General features: G+C 34.7%; 1 protein-coding gene across 1 annotated transcript in view; it reads left to right on the top strand.

Annotated features, from left to right (window-relative positions):
• Positions 1-17,241, top strand: part of LOC145998324 (polycystin-1-like protein 1) — a 395,827-nt gene that overhangs the window by 340,391 nt on the left and 38,195 nt on the right. Inside the window, exons 14-19 of the mRNA XM_083134729.1 lie at positions 1,485-2,743; positions 6,969-7,247; positions 8,909-9,200; positions 9,410-9,519; positions 13,391-13,613; positions 14,472-14,849. Of these exons, the coding sequence (XP_082990855.1) occupies positions 1,485-2,743; positions 6,969-7,247; positions 8,909-9,200; positions 9,410-9,519; positions 13,391-13,613; positions 14,472-14,849 (2,541 nt within the window). The remainder of the gene's footprint in view (positions 1-1,484; positions 2,744-6,968; positions 7,248-8,908; positions 9,201-9,409; positions 9,520-13,390; positions 13,614-14,471; positions 14,850-17,241) is intronic.

Genomic DNA, 17,241 nt, shown 5'->3' with positions numbered 1-17,241 from the left:
TTACGGATTTGTATATAATTACATATTCTATTCCTTTCTAGTTACATACATTGAACAACGAATTACAGAACTGACATGATTTTGCATAAGTTTTATGTTACATATTTTTGTATATTTGCCAGAATATTACATATTTTACATATTTTTTCCTATCTTGATACTTTTTTCTAATGAAACTTTGTAACATGTCATATTTTTAATCAACGAGATGCATAGTGCTTACGGTCACCTAAAGACAGGCTCAGGGAAAAAAATAAAACTGGAACTGTTATTTGTAGAAAGATGCTGGACTGTCACAGCAGTGTATGACAGCTGAAAACATGGAAAAGTACCTAGTGGTTCACTCTGACACAAGACAAGTCCTGTATGCAATAATTCTTCTTGAATCTGCCCCCTACATTTATGTATTCTACAATAATTTGCGATGTGAAAAGTAATTAATACTCGACAAAATTGGTTTCTTAAATATGTACACGTTGCTGTGCTTCTTACTTTATAAATGTAATAGAAATTTTAATTTGAACAACTTCTGTCCTTCAAATTATGTTCAATATGTTCAAATAAAATAAATATCTAGAAGAATTCTTGACATTGCTTGGATACTAGATTATTATTAATATTACATATTCTTTGATACTACATATGCTTTTGATAATACATATTTAGGTACATATTTTATCAATTATTGTTACATATTTATGTACATATTTTGTACTTTGATATTACATAAAAATCCAGGGTCTAATCATTAAATGTGATTGATGAAAGGACACTCACAAAGTCTGAGACTTGAACCCAGGAACTTCATTGAGGAGATCGTAAGTTGATCACCTAACATCCTTGCCCAGCAAGTCAACAGGTTTAAAAGAGGTATAGAGTGTAAAGAATGTGGAGTTAATCAAGAAATAGATCAGAAACTTGGACCGTGATCGCTAAGTGAGACAAACTTGTACAGGGAAGCCATTTTATCCAATAAAGTATTTTAATTTTGTTACATTTAGCCTAAAGTGTCAGAAAACTGACTTAAAATGACCAAATAATATTGTTTTAGTCAGTGCTCAAAGTGGAAATTTCTATCGGGGGGACGTGATATGCTTTGTAGAGTTTGGTGATAGTTAGGAGAGATGCTTATTATGCTAGCTCAGAGATGGTTTGTAAAAATTTTGTCCCCTCCACCCTCCCCCCACTTTGGTCACTGGTTTTAATTTGTTTTACTTAATGTTTCCAAACCATATTTGTCAACAATTGGTTATATAAAAATATGATAATTCTGGCTATCATTGTGTGAGTAGTTACACAAAATGAATGCAACCTGTTACTTTGTGATATTTGCCTAATTCATGTGCTTGATAGATTGTAAAAAAATAGTCTGGCGTCTAAAATGTGTGTAAAAATGATGGGATATTACCTTGTACTAAACTTCATCTAATCTAGTTACGTTGTATAGTGCACCAATGTTTTTAATAATGAGACTTCTGTTGCAGGGAAGATGTTCCTTGGAACCAGAGTTTGGCATAGCTGGAACAACAGAATTCACTGCCTTTTGCCATGACTGGGAATCTTCATTTCCAGTGTTTGTGGAGTGGAGTTACAGGAACCATAAAAATAACAGCGTCATGATATATCATGGCGTGAACTTAAGACCAAAATTTGTGCTGCCACCTGGTGATGAAAAACAAAATTATACCTTATGGCTCAATGTTAGACTTACATCTGCTCAAGGCGTGCCAACATTTATATGTTCATTCCAAAGAACTGTTGTGCCATATTGTTTACAAAACCACACTCGGGGAATATGTTCGTGGATGGAAACCATGAACTTGCAATTGACTATTATTGTTGGGAAAAATAATCCGTACTATACTCTTCAATTTATTAGAAGTGTTGCTACAGCAATGTTGCAAAACAGTAACGACATGTACAAAAGACAAAACGACAGCTCGGCATGTTCACATAGTAATATTTACGATAATATGTTGGAAGTGGTTCAGCATTCAGTTGCAAGGGATATAATAGAGGTCAATCACATTCTAACAACAGTTACAGCACTTTTAGAGAATTCAGATTTAGTGACCAAAAGTGCATTGAAAATAGTGAATGACATAATTACATATGCTGCAAAAAGGTTGTTGTATTGGAAAGGCAACTATGCAGTGGGGGATTTTATTGTATCATCTTCTTTTTTTCTAAAATGTTTGTTTCATTCATATTCAGAACAGTGGACAATGAGTGCAGACCTTGACACGTGGGAGATGTTTGAAGAAAATCTCAAATTAGTGGATGAAATTGTAAGGCAAAAGGGAGATAAGAGCGTAGCAGACGAAACTCCAATTCAATTCATTTCAGAGTTTCTGAGCGTGCTGGTGGCTAAAATCGAAGTTGTCAGTGAGAAGATAGTAACTCCAAAGGATTCGGCAGCAAGTTTGAAAATTGAAGTGGAGGATGCTAAAATTCACGGCCAGAATTGTATCGTCCAATTAAAAACTATCCCTTATAATCTTGTTAAGTTAGATGGACATACGGTTCTTTTTGATGTCTCCTCATGCACACAAACAAAGGTATTGGAAGAAATCTTGTATGAATTGCAGATCCCAGTCATGTCATCTCAAGCTTTTACCACATATTCTCTAGATGAGAACAGTGTCAGTGTACATGCCATAAGGATCCCCATGGAAGCAAATGAAGGAGTTCTTCATATTTGTTTAAGACCGACAAGAGGGACCCAGTTTGAGATATTTTTCAGGTAAGTGCAAAATGATTAGTGATTAATTAGCATACACTTAATTTAAAATACCTAATTTGGTATTGAGTAAAGACCTAGGCATGTTTTTGCCTATGGAACAGACAATCCTGTATACAGTCTTCTTCTATTTCAATTCAAATAGAATATTACAAAAACCTGTTTAGTTATTCTAGGACAGAATATATAACAAACATATTGCATAAAAATAAATATGCCACAGTGTTCGTACATTGAAATTACAATTGGTTTAAATATTATTGTCTAGCTTAAATGTTAATTTTTAGTTTCTTCTAATTTGTGTAAATGCGTTAATCATTTAAAAAATTTAATAACAATATCCGAATAGTGAATTTACGGATCAAATAATGTTCTTCCTGGGTTAGGATTCTTTCTAGACATTTTGATGTTTAATGCATGTTTGTGGCATTGAAATGTCTAGACAATAATCATATCACAGAAATAACATTATTTGATGCATAAATTGAGTGTTTGCAAAATTGTTACTGAGGCAACTACATAAACAACTGCAAATAATTTTTATATGTACTTTTCTTTTTTGTGTAGACAATATTTGTTGTATATTTTTGGAAAGTTGAATTTATAAATTTGTAATAAATTTGTTGTGTATGTATTTAAATTTCAAACCCAACTTTCATGATAAAAACATTGACTGGGAAACATCTTATGCAACTCTTGTGTTGCCTCATTTAGTCATCTATAATCATATATAAATTTAAAAATACAGTATGTCCCAGAAGTCCCCTTACCCCTATTTGCATATATCATGTTGAAATTGGCAGACATTCGGTTGGTTGGCTATAATGTAGTTTTCATGGTTGGCATCCCTGTTCTGATGGTCACATGGAACACACTCGCAAATGTGTATGTCCGTTGTTGTAATGTGGCTGATGTGAGCAGACATACTTGCAATACTGAGGAATAGCTAGTGACTTGTGTATGGGTGCATGTTTGCAAGTGTGTTATAATGTAAATTGGTGTTATAATAAATAAATGTCCTATATCTAGGAGCAATTTGTACTATGTCATATAATTTAGAATTTAGAAGTACGGGAACTTTTCAGACACCCTGTATGATGCATATGTAGGTTTTCTTCATCAGCAGGTGTTACTCGTACTGCATCCCTGATGGGCCTGAATCCTTGCTCAGCTTGTACTATATTAGGTGAGCAAAGTTTCAGGTGTGTTAGAGGTGTAGCTGTCGTCAATTACTGAGAAGATGAATCGACATCATGAATTGTCCTATCCTGGGTAGCAGGTAGAGTTGGTGTGATTGGTGAAGGTATTTTTGTATCTCTCATCGCCTGATACTTGCTTCAACCTGAGCTCAGTGAAGGTGAGCAAAGTTTCAGGTGTGTGAGTGATGCAGCCATCATCTGTGGACATTAGTGTACATGGCCATATTGTTCTGTAATGGACTTACATAGTTGAATGTTTCAAATTTATATTTGAAAATAATGAAATAACCTGACTGAAGAATCCACGGTAATCACTACAGGAAAAGGTAATGGCAGATTGAGAGGGAGGGGCATGTTTATCCAAATATCATAAATGTTTTTTTTAAAATAGAATACCTACAAAATGTTATCTGGAAGTTATATGCAATCATTAGGGCTAAGCCAGTGTTATCAGTGTTAGAAAATATATGTTTGAATTTATCAACTGTTACCAGCCAATAATTATCAGATTCTGGATATCTCAGTGTCTTCAAAAATGCTGAAATGTACTATTGTGGGGTCTAATTATCCTGAAAATTATGCAAATTTTGAAATCTTCATTAATTTTACCCCAGTATTATGCGAAAAATGATTGCTATTAATGACATTTATTTTATTAGTCCGATATACAGGAGTCATTCAGAAAATAAGTTCAGTTTGCCAATTGAGCTGTTTTGTATCCCCATATCGTAGAACGATGCTGCCTGTGATAAAAAAAAAGGTAAAGGTAAAGTGCTCCCCTGTGCATAGCACCATGCCATGAAGGCATATAGGGGGTGTGGGGGTAACGCCCCACACTTTCTTGATCCGGTCGTGAGTGGGGGTGATGTGATCAGCATCACGCCCCTGACCGCCTTTACCCCCCAGGGTTTCCCCCAGGTACCCATGTTATTCGACGCTGGGTGGGCGCCAGGGCCGCTTCCATAGTTAGAAAAGTTCCTGGATAATGAAGTGGCAATTTCATAAAGCCACCAGGAAATGCTTGGAAAATGCACTGAACCGAAAGTGCCGACAGGGTGAATAGTCTATACTCTGTAATCTTCTCTTACACTGCACAGACCAAGTCGTCAGCCACCACTGAAGGTTGTCCACTGCATTCCTCCTCATGAACATTGTTCCACCCTTCGATAACTGTTGCACCCATCTCTGTACCATTGAGGCACTCATGATCTGTTCCGTATACACATCACCAATCTGCTGACAGTGGATTTCAGCTGCTGACACATTCCGTGCATTCAGATATTGCATCACAGACTGCACTTCACATACAGCAGGCATCTCTATTTTCTTGAATATTATCACAACTTGCACACACTCACAAGTGCAGCGCTGCTGCAGCACAAGTTGCAAATGGAACTTACTTTCTGGATGTACTACATATATTTTTAAGTATTTTAAAGCAAAACATTAACAAATTAATTACTTATACATTGATATTACTTAGTTTTCTGAACAACTTTTAATTGATATGATCAAGCATTGGTATCAGTTAGCATCATTATTGTTGTTAAGAATATTAACATTGCTATCAGTATTGGTACTAAGTGGTTTTTCCTCAGTCCTCGTAATTATACAAGTTACATGGTCAGTGTTTAATTGTATGGAATTTTAAGAAGGCACACAAACTATAAAGTGTATTTTAAGTTGAAACAAGAAAGGTTAATGCTACTGTTCATATGAATGTAGATTTTATTATTCATTAGAGAGTTAGGTTCCAAGAACTGTTGCTATTGTTTTATTAGTAGAACTTATTTACATCCTACAATATTTTAACCTTTCAGTACATGGGTGAAATTGTTGTTACGTTACTTGACAGGTTGTGTCTGACAGGCACATAACGAGAACAATGCCTTCCCGCTCACTGACAGCTGATGGACTAACTCCACGATTATGAACAATTGACTCAGGGTAACTGCAACGAAAGGTACACTGAGTGACACAGTTATATCTATCTGCCATCTATTGAAAGAAACAAAAATTCAGTTAATTTGTCTTGTTACATGCTTCTCAGGCACAACCAGTCCACTGTAGTGTTAATAAGCAATTTCTGTTTATAGAGCGTGTGGCATTTTCTTAATGTTTGCGGCAGTTTATAATCATTGTTAACATTTTACAGTGTTTGAATAAAATAGATGCCAAAAGTATAATTGGAGACCATGTAAGCATGTAGTAACTTATCTGATGCGTATACATGTAAGAAATATTGTCAGTTCACACTGTAAATTGATTTTAAAATGACTAAATTTAAAATGTTGAATGGTATTTTAGACATGAATATAAACAAGTTATTAGATATGCACATGTAATTTGTAACTATACTGAAATACTCTTATTATGATGTGAGTAGTATTTATAAATTTACAGTGTATCATTCATTCACAATAAACATTAGAAATTGTACATAGATTTTGTTATGAGCAATACAGTGTAATGTTTATTTTGATGGTAATTGCATTAGGGCATTTCTGATTATGAGTTGTAAGTGCTATTACCTGGTAATCCAAGAATCCTTGACAACAAATAAGATGGATTCAATTGCATTATTATTATTAAAAAAATGTGTATCAAATTATGCAGCACAGAGTACATGTGTGTGTTGATATATGATGCCAATACTTAAAATGTATTCTTAATGCATGAGATTTTTAAATTAGGACTGCAAAGTACAATAAATGTATCTACATTTTGTATAATGTGTGAATTTTCTGATTTTATTAAAATTTGTCTCTTTTATACTTGCATGCTGGAGATATAAAATCGAATTCAGAGCATGACTATGATACAACATAACCAAAGTTTGTAAGTATATTAATGAATGAATTAACATTTAATTATACAAAAAATGTTCTTCTTAGACTCAAAGGATAAATATAATATAAAACTTCAGAAAATTTCAATAAAAAGTATGTTTGAATCAATCAAGTTTTAATATTTGTTACATAATGTACTAATGTATTTTAAAATATTTGTGTCTTTCTTACCGTTTGCAGACAATCTGATTTGCCTTCACCAACAAATTATGAAGAAATGGTTTCATCTTTGAATAATGGTTTAGTTTCAATGTCATGGAACATACCCAAGATCTCAAATGACACAACAGTTTATGTAACAGTAAAAGCATCATCAAAACAATCATTGTCCAAACAAGAAACGAAATATGAACTGCTCTCATGGTGGACAAAATGTGTGCAAATGAAAGATATTAGAATATGGACAACAGAAGGATGTGTAACTTTACCGAGTTGTGATCCCAAAGTTGCCAAATGCAGGTTTGTACATCCGAGAAATTTTCTTTGATTCGATTATTTATAGTTTGTAAGTATATGTTTCTCATCACTTCATATGTACCACATGCTTTGCCATTTGGAACACACACATGCATCACAATCTGTAAAGTTCTGCGATAAAAATTCTCATTCTATTTATGCAGTAATCAAAGTATTAATCTGGAAAACCCATTTACCATAAATGTGCTACAGAAATTCACAGAATGAATATTGATTCACAGTGGATACTTCTGGCCTGATTAGTAAACTGAGCCATGTGTTTGCAGAGTCGAATGCAATAATATCAGGCAAATTGTACTTGCTATGTTCACCTCGTTCACATTATTTTGTGCAAGGAAACATTCAAAAGTTGAAAGAAAATCCCCCAAGGAAGTTGATAGCTTTTGCATCATCAGTATTTCACCCATTAGACATTTATTTGGGATATCAGATAAAAATTAATGTCTACAGCAATGGATAATTTTCTTGATATTATATATGCAACTGACTGTACATCACTACTAGCATTTCCAAATCTTTAAATCTCCATACATAGAATATTAGTTAATGAAAATTAATGTGGGAAAAGAGAACCACAATAACTGAACAATGCAGTTTTGGTGGTACGGAAATGAATACATTGGTTGTGCCAGTAGTTTTTACAAGGTAATGAAGTGTTAATTAAGAATAAATTACCGGTATCTCAAAATTAAGTATGACTTTTGTTACTTTGAATATGAACCACATCCCATTTTTTTCTCTAATTTTGGTATAAAGAAAAGCATTCAGCATATACACATGTAAATTCAGTAATTGTATTATTGCAGCCATAGGCGTGCAAACTAATTTATTTGCAGGTGCCTTAAGGGGAGTTTGAATTGCTTATCTGAGGATTATTAGCCTAATTGTCGGAACTTCATATTCCTTTTTCACAGAAACTATTAGTTACATAAAGTTGAAATTTTAACATTATGGTTGATTGATTGATTTGGTGTTTTAAGTTCACTTTATGCACAGTAAGGCTAATCGAGACTGGACCTACAGTTTAAGTGGGATCCGAACCACTATGTGCCTCCACCAGGTATCAAACCCGGGACTCCTTGATTACAAGGTGACGACGCTACCACTGTGCCATCGGGGAGGCCCTTAACATTATGGTCTCTATCCCTTTAGGGTAAGTTTTTCCTATCAATCTAAGGATATTTATATTATTTAAATAATGAAAGTAAAAATTGAAAATCAATATTGGTATGGAATAACCAGCTCTTGTTTTTTGTGTGTGGGAGGTTTCCATCTTCTTGTTATGTATCAATGTAAATAAACAAATTAACCCTGTGAGTTAAAGGTTGCGTTTGCAAACAAGGCTGTGCTCAGGATAGGGATAAGTGTGGACTGATCTGTGGAGGAAAAAAAATCTTATTTTATTACATGAATACAGTATCATTTTGTGGGGGGGGGGAGAGACAGACTGAGACCCCCTGGCATCTCAGTTTGTCTGCCTATGGTTGCAGCTTAATAACAAATTACTTTATCAAGTAAGAATTGTTAACTCCAGTGAGAAGTGAACCTTCAACCACCAAAATAAGAGACTAGAACATTAGGGTAATGTTATCTTGTCACCATCTTTCTGTAATTAAAAATAATGGTGATTTCGTGTTTCACAGATGTTCCAGACCAGGCATGTATACAGCTGCAAGTGGAAGTGTTGATCTAGTGACAAAACAAATATCTTTGAGTGAATTTCTGCCATATCAGTTGAATACTCCTTATTTCGTATGCATATGTATATCCTTCATCGTGTACTTAGCTGTTGCAGCTGTCACGGTTTTTAGAAAACAAATTGGGATACACAGCAAAGGTATTGTGTGGCTTCGAGACAACAGTGTGTCCCATAAGCAAATTTATAAAGTTACCATCATAACTAATGCTAACTGGGGGAGCGGAACAACAGCTAAGGTGAGAGAAATTAAATTGTTACCTGTAGTTGAAATAATTCTTATTTAAATAATTATACTTATTGAATGTTGATATCTGTAGCCATGAATTCATGTGATTATTTTACTTATTCCTGCATATTTTAGTGTTGAAAATTGCATATTCCAAATTATTTTCACACACATAAATGTATGTACATTTTTGATGGTTTTATTTTAAAATTTTAACAGGTGTATTTGATTCTCCATGGACAGAAAGGTATGTGTGAAACATACGAGCTTGCATCAGACAAGAGACAAGTGGTATTTGATCGAGGATCAGTCTGCACATTTATATTGACGTAAGTAAATAAGTTGTGTGGTTGTTTCTTTATTTTCTTTCCCTGGGATCATGTCTGCCTAAAATTTTCTAACTTGTAATTGATGAGAAAGCACCAGAAGTGAAAAAGCAATGTGCGAGTTGAATTATTAATTGCTAGCACTTGTGGCATTACAAACAAGATCACAAAATCAAAGTATAATTAATTATTGATGAAATTAAACTAAATTACGTGGCATGACAACCTTCTGGGAAACTAAGCTGCATTTTCATTGGGTGACATAAGGTCAGCACATCTAGTCCCATCCCTGGGTCAAAAGCTAAATTTTGAGGACTTCCACTCGTAATCAAACTTGGATCAGCTCAGGGGACTTTCTTCCCCTGTACTTGTCAACTTCATGGATGCACAGAATACATATACAGAAATATATTGGGATACTTCCATTAATGCCTGATTGTTTTTTTGAAAATGTATACTTGGTATAACATTGCATATGGACTAATTATTTAATATTCTAGTAGCCACACCTGAAACTTTGCTCAAACACTGTTTGTGTTGTCGGGTACCCTCTTACTTCCTCATTTTGAAAATAAATTATGGTAAATAGGCAAAATTTCAAATATTGTGTCAGTAATTGTTCATAATCACACATAATCATCAGTGTTGATAAGATGCTAATAGTGTTGCATTCCATAATAACAATTTAGTTTTTTTTTGTATTCAGGTGGCACCAGGTGGTGTGTGAGGGGTTGCTCATGCACCCTTGTATTCAGACCCACATCCCTATCTGCATCCCCAATAGTCATCTCAATAATAACAGAAACAATAAATGGATATATGTGTATGAAAGGCTTAATTTTTTGAGATCATTTTGCAGTAATATCAACTGCTCATCAATTTTCAGCAGTGACCATGCCTCCTCCTCGATGATGTAGTGTTAACATTGTCACCTTGTAATCAAGAGTTCTTTGATTCAATACCTGGTGGAGACTCATGCTGGTTAGGATTCCACTTTAAACTGTAGGCCCAGTCCCGATTAACCTTTCTGTGCATACAGTGAACTTACAAACTCCATTCAACAGACATAGCATATGTCAAGTCTTGGCTAATCTCTGTGTAATATAAATATTATTTTTATAGTCTATTCATAAACAATTAATTTTAAAGCATCTTAAGCAATTTTGTTTGTGTGTTTTATGTAAATATAGGGTTTTTCCAAAACACGTCATGCATTCTAGCCTTATTTTTGGCATCCGGGAGGAATTGGAAAAATATCATAAATGTCCTACATTTTGAGCATCACATAATATTAACTGGAAAATATGTGTGTTAAACAAAGAGAGATCCTGCAAGCTACAAGTCTATGGAATGAACTCTCAAACTCAATTGTGAAATTTATTTTGATCCAGTCATGACCCAAAAAAGAAAATAAAAATTTCTGCTAGAATAAAGACTGAAGCAATTAATGAACAAAGTTTTTGGACCACATTCTTATGATGTCACTGTTTAGTCCCCTACTCGAATTTATTGCCTTGGGATGGAACAAGGTGTTTCTCATTCTTATTAAACATTTTGATTGTAAAGCAGGGGGTATAGAGAACAAAGTTATTGAACTAAAAACTACCTGAGATGAAACTTCTGGAACCATTTAAAGTTATGGTAATTGCTGAATATTTGTTTGCCAATCCATTTCATAATGAGAGAGAGTAGTTTCATTACCATCAGCACAACGGAGTTATGAGGAAAATATTTTTTTCAAAAAGTCTGTAAAACGTTTGGTACTGGAGTTCAGCATAATTTCAAGTTTTACTGTTCAGTCTCTCATAAATATATTTTGACTATACCGCGTTTGTTACAACCTGTCCCCTTTCCCGCGCTAGGGAGCGCTCGAGAGTTTCGGTGCCAATGAGAAACGAGGAAAAAATCGTCTGCTGGGCAGCGAGGAGCGAATGAAAGCCAGAAGAGAGGCGCTTACGTAGACGCTGTTGCGACGTTGCGTATTTTAATTGGCGGCCTGGCTTTGACTTTCCCCAGCACCGAGAAAAGCCAGGGAGCAACTAGCGCGGGAACCGGGACAGGTTGTAACAAACGCGGTATAATCATGATTTTTTTATAAAAATTGGCTCCTCTGAGAAGTAAGAAGTGCATTGTGTAGTATTGATTACAAGTTTGGAAATTTTGCATTAAGAAATCTTAATTGTTAAAAGCTGAAAAGTGTAAATTGTAGTTTACTTTGTAACATGGTCTGGAAATGTGCATCATTTATTATTGTAAATGTTTTGTGTCCTACATTTTGTAACTTTTATGTCCTAATTTTCCCTTATAGTGATCTGGTAAGCCTATATAGATATTAACTTATATCAGGGTTGCTATGCATCTGAAAACTGAAATGTCAGTCAGTACATTTTACAGATCATCTGAAATTGATGCAAATTTTGAGAGTCTGGAAGAGAAAAAGTTGGAAAAAGAACAAGTGGTTCATATCCACTTCTGGAATAAATTCTTGTATCCCAGTTCAGAAACTTGTTCCTCTCGTGATTATGATTCTGTGTGGTTTCGTTAAATTTCAGTTCTACATAGACTCGTAGGTAATATATTTACTTTTCACTTGTACTAGGTTTCAGAAAGAATATCAACATAAAAGTTGTAGTCGAGCTATACTGATGGATAACTAAAGTAGGTTTACAACATGATCCATAATTACTGGAAAGGTTGGTGAAGAAGAGGTTAATCATCTATTATTTTATTGATCTTAGTCTTGTTGTTGGTATTTACAGTTTGGTGTAGCAAAGAAGGAAATTTTGTTAGAAAGATTACAATACTAGTAGAGTTTCATGTAATAAATGTTAGCCTGTTAGCTAATAATAGTAAATAATAGTAAAAAGTACGTAAATAGCATAATAGTGATAATAGTGCAGAAAGCGAATATAGTGTCATAGAAAATGCTGCTTTTTGTTTACATTTATAAGTGCACAGGATCTGGAGAAATTTTTGTTGCATATAGGGATTGCATAGCAAATCCTATAGAAAGTGAAACATTTAGCATGGTTTATGAAGAAGATTGTTATTTATGAACGTTTTATGTTGTCTGTTCTTGACACATTTTTTGGCGATTGTAACTTTGTTATTCTTAAATTTTTCATGTGTTTTTGTGCATGCAGAATTAAATTTGCCTTTAAAAAAGTGGTGAAAATTAATGTTTACAATAATTAACGGACCTATATATATTATTGGTCCTCTGTGGCCATGCAGTCTAAGGCACTGTACTTTGGGCTTGGACTGTGGGACAGCATGAGTTCGAGTCTGCCTGGGTTCAGTCTCTGGGTTTTCGGCCTGTGTATAAGATCAGTGACAACCCACCGTTGGGCACCTATGAGTGAGTAATGTAGTCGGGTCTCAGGGTTCGATGAGCTCACCCCACATCACCCCATTACTGATTGAAGAACTCCACACCTCTAGGTAGGATTGTGGGAGGGAGACTGGCAGTCGGGAAATAGGCCAAGATGCTTCCAGGATTATTATTATTGTATATTTTATTGAGAAACACAAGTTTCAAAAGCAAAAATCGTATTAATAAACATGTCTGGCAAAATTTAATTTTTTGACTGGAACACCTGGAAATGTCAGAGTATTTCATAATCAAAAGATCGTAGCAACTCTGTACATAAATCAATTTCAAAATTACTCATTATTTTTTTCTGATTACATTAATTTATTTTCCATTATCTTTTATTTATATAGTATTTAGATATAATATATACAAAAATCATATCTTGAGTGTCTGGGTAAGCCCGTTGTATGATATGATCTTTGTATTTTCAACCAATTTATTTCCTATGGAACTGGTATAAAGACATTATTTATGGAATAAGACTATGCACACTTTTTTAAGGACTCCTCAGACTCTTGGCACATTACAAAAAGTCCAATTATGGCACAACAATGGAGGCACATCTCCATCTTGGTATCTTTCAAGAGTGATTGTTACTGATCTCTGTTCGAGTGGTAAAGATTGTTACCAGTTTTGGTGTCATCGGTGGCTGGCTGCCGAGGTAGATGATGGCAAAGTGGAAATTGAAATAGCCTGCGAGGAGATGAAGCCAGGCTACTCCAAGGTAAGTTTTATGTTCCTCTCCATCCAGTGGATCTGTGACCTACAATCTTTCTTTTCCTTTTCTTTTTTTAAGTCCCCTTGATGCACAGATGGGATAATCAGGATGACCTACAGTTCAAAGTGGGATCTGAATCACTGTGTCCCTCCACTGGACATTGAACCCAAGACCACCTGACTGACTATGGTACACACACAAGTGTAGCAACACAGAGAGAGAAAGTCCCAAACAATGTGAGCATCATATTATGCTCTATTTTATGAATCTGATATATCTATCTAAGCATGTATCATGTAAATATTTGGAAAATTAACAAAAAGCAATTAGCTTTAAATTATTGAAGTGTTTCATTACTTTGAATCTCTGTACAAGTTTATTAATTATAAAATTAATCAGAATAGCAGTGACTTCCATATTTTTATTATTACCCATTCACTTGTTGGTTTCCATTGCCTTGCAATTACTTAAAAATACAGCATTTGATTTGTAATATGCATATTTGTAGATGTGTTGGAAGTCTGGGGCATTATTAATTTTGTATCGTGATAAAAAGACAGATGATCATGAATGATTGGCAGTGATTTAGTATGAGGTAAGGTGGTGGTATTTCATCATACAACACATGAGATTTTTTGAAAGATATGATCTTATTACATGTAAAACCTATGCAGGCATCTTCGCACATATATTTATTAAGGAGGTGAACACATAATTTAGATTCCAAACTGTCATTTTTTTATCATCTCACTCTGGGTAAGTTTTGAAGCAGTAATTATTAGTTTCCACTTCACATTCAAAATGCACACATCTTTAACTTAAGTAGTAATTTGTAAAAAAAAACAACTTGTTTTTGTTTTCCAGATACTCTCCAGAATTTATCTACAAACGTTCTTAAGTCATCATCTATATTGTGCTGTGATCTGCTCTCCAGCAGCTAACACATTGGACCATTTGCAAAGTCTTTGCATTAGTGTGACTATGTTACTCTTTGGAGGTGCCTTGATCGTTGCTTATGGCTTTTATGAACATATGTTTGACATTCTGTCCCATCATCAGTATGAGTTAACTCCATTGATTGGACTTATTGTGGCTGTTGCAATGTTGCCTTCGGAAGCACTTCTTGATCTTATTTTGCGGAAGAGTCTCAGAGTTGAAGATGACAATATTAAGGCAGAAGAACATTGTTCTTCATCTGGAGAAGGAAGAAGAAACATTGATGACTATTTTGTTGGTTCAGAGGTAGGTGGCACATATCTATTTCTGGCCGTACCAGAACATAAGGTTGCATGTATGGTGGAGGCACGTAGTGTTTCAGATCAAAGTTTAAACTGTTGGTCCAGTCCTAATTGGCCTATATGTGCATAAACTGGAATTTAACTTTGAAACGAAACTTGATCATGAATGCACACATTTATTCTTTCATAAATGTTGTGACAGATACAGTTTTGAATCTATGCTCTTACTGAATCTAACCAATACAATTTTAAGTTGTTCACAATATATACCTAGTCTTACCATAAATACTGTCACAAAGTTTGAAGTAAAGTAAATTGACAAAATGCTGAGAGATATTGTAATATCCTAATGACATTACTGAAATGGATTCATGACAAATCAAAATCACAAATCATTATTCAAAATGGCCACGCTTAGCACGCACACATTCTGTAAGTCTTTGTGGCCACGCATCAATTCAATTACGCAACACATAGACTGGAAAATGAGCAACTCCTTCAGAAGAGACCGCTTTAAACTTTCAATATTGAGATGTCTCTTCTTGCAAGCCATCTCCTGAAGCTTGGACCACAATTTGTAGTCCAAAGGGTGTAGGTCCGGACTTGCAGAAGGCCAATCCGAAGTGGAAATTAACTCTGGTACATTTGCCTCCAGCCACTGCTGTGTTGTTCGGACCCCATATGTTGGGGCTGAATCCTGCTAGAAGCTCCAGTTCTGACCATGGAAGAGAGTGTTGTTGACATTCTTGACTAGTCTCTCAAGCACTGTCTGCTGGTACACTTTGGCTGATGTTTTTACCCCTTTTTCACAGAAATGGAGTGTGCCCTCATAGCAAATGTTCCAGACTTAATTTCCACTTCAGATTGGCCTTGTGCAAGTCCGGACCTATACCCTTTGGACTACAAATTGTGGTCCAAGCTTCAGGAGATGGCTTGTAAGAAGAGACATCCCAATATTGAAAGTTTAAAGTGGTCGGTCTCTTCTGAAGGCAGTTGCTCATTTTCCAGTCGATGTGTTGCATAATTCAATTGATGCGTGGCCACAAAGACTTACGGAATGTGTGCGTGCTAAGCATGGCCATTTTGAATATTGATTTGTGATTTTGATTTGTCATGCATCCATTTCAGTAATATTATTAGGATATTAAAATATCTCTCAGCATTTTGTGTCAATTTACTTAAAACTTTGTGATAGTATTTATGGTAAGACTAGGTATAAATGTTAATATATGCATTATGGATAGAACAAAGACTTGATATACCATCAGTATCAGCTGATATAAACAATAATTTCACCAATGAAGTATATTTGTATGGGTAAGGGTAAAGTTTCATGTGCCCAACACTGTGCTCTGAAGGCACATAGTGAAATGTGTTGTGGTAGTAACCCACTGCAATCAATTTATCCCTCTACCCTGTTTGCCTCCTAGGTAGGTGTATGACAGTCAGAGGTCCACCATTTTTCTACTTTAATGCCTGTAAAGATGCACTTTGTGTGAGGTTTTGTAAATATGCAGTTTCATTTTCAAAGGACAAAACTCGCTGCAGTCACCTGCTTAAAAATAACATATATCTGCAGTGTGTCTCAGCAGATTCTCTTGTGTTACCGAGTTTTGGAAAATTGACTAGCATCCTCTTTGAGAGAGCTCTCAACTTTTCTAAAACTTGCCTGAGTGATAACTAAAGACCGGATTTTGGAAAATTTTTGCCAAAAAAAGGAAATGAAAAAGGACTATAGTTTATTTTTGCACTCCATTAAAAATATTATTTTAAATGTAAGCACAATATGTACCATTCATATGTAAAAAGGATACATTAAATTTCGTATGAAGTAAAGTAAAAGATATGAATGATATATATATTGTGCTTTCTTTTAAAATAATATTTTTAGCGGAGTGCAAAAATAAACTATAGTCCTTCTTCATTTCCTTTTGTTGAAGGTAAATTACAGTGAATAATCTGTTTCGATGAAATCTTCCTTGAAACAGCTTACCGCATTCCATAGTTCGCTGCCACTTGTACGGATAATGAAGTTAGCAATAAGGTGTGTTTTATACAGCGTATATTGATACACTTGTAGGTTTAATTGTATCTTCTACAAATATGATGTATAAAGAAACAAACTGCCAGAGTACTTCTTCGCCATTTCACGGACACTCAATACTATCGTCACTGTCATACAGTAGAATTAAAACATTCTAAAAAAACTACACAATAAATGTCTAAATGTAGCAGATAATTATACTTTCAACTCAAAAGGCGTGCCACTTACAATGCATTTTTTAACTGCTTAAGCCAAGATCGCATTGTTGCAATAATCGCAACGTACTCACAACACTCATGGAGGAAAGGTAAGGTAGAAAGTGCTTGTTATTTCTTTCCTTTAAACTGCATCA

This window comes from Lepisma saccharinum, chromosome 14, assembly GCF_977018435.1.
Source record: "Lepisma saccharinum chromosome 14, izLepSacc3.1, whole genome shotgun sequence".
Taxonomy (NCBI): Eukaryota; Metazoa; Arthropoda; class Insecta; order Zygentoma; family Lepismatidae; genus Lepisma; species Lepisma saccharinum.
Note: the sequence above shows the minus strand (reverse complement) of the source record. Positions and strands in the feature narration are given on the sequence as shown.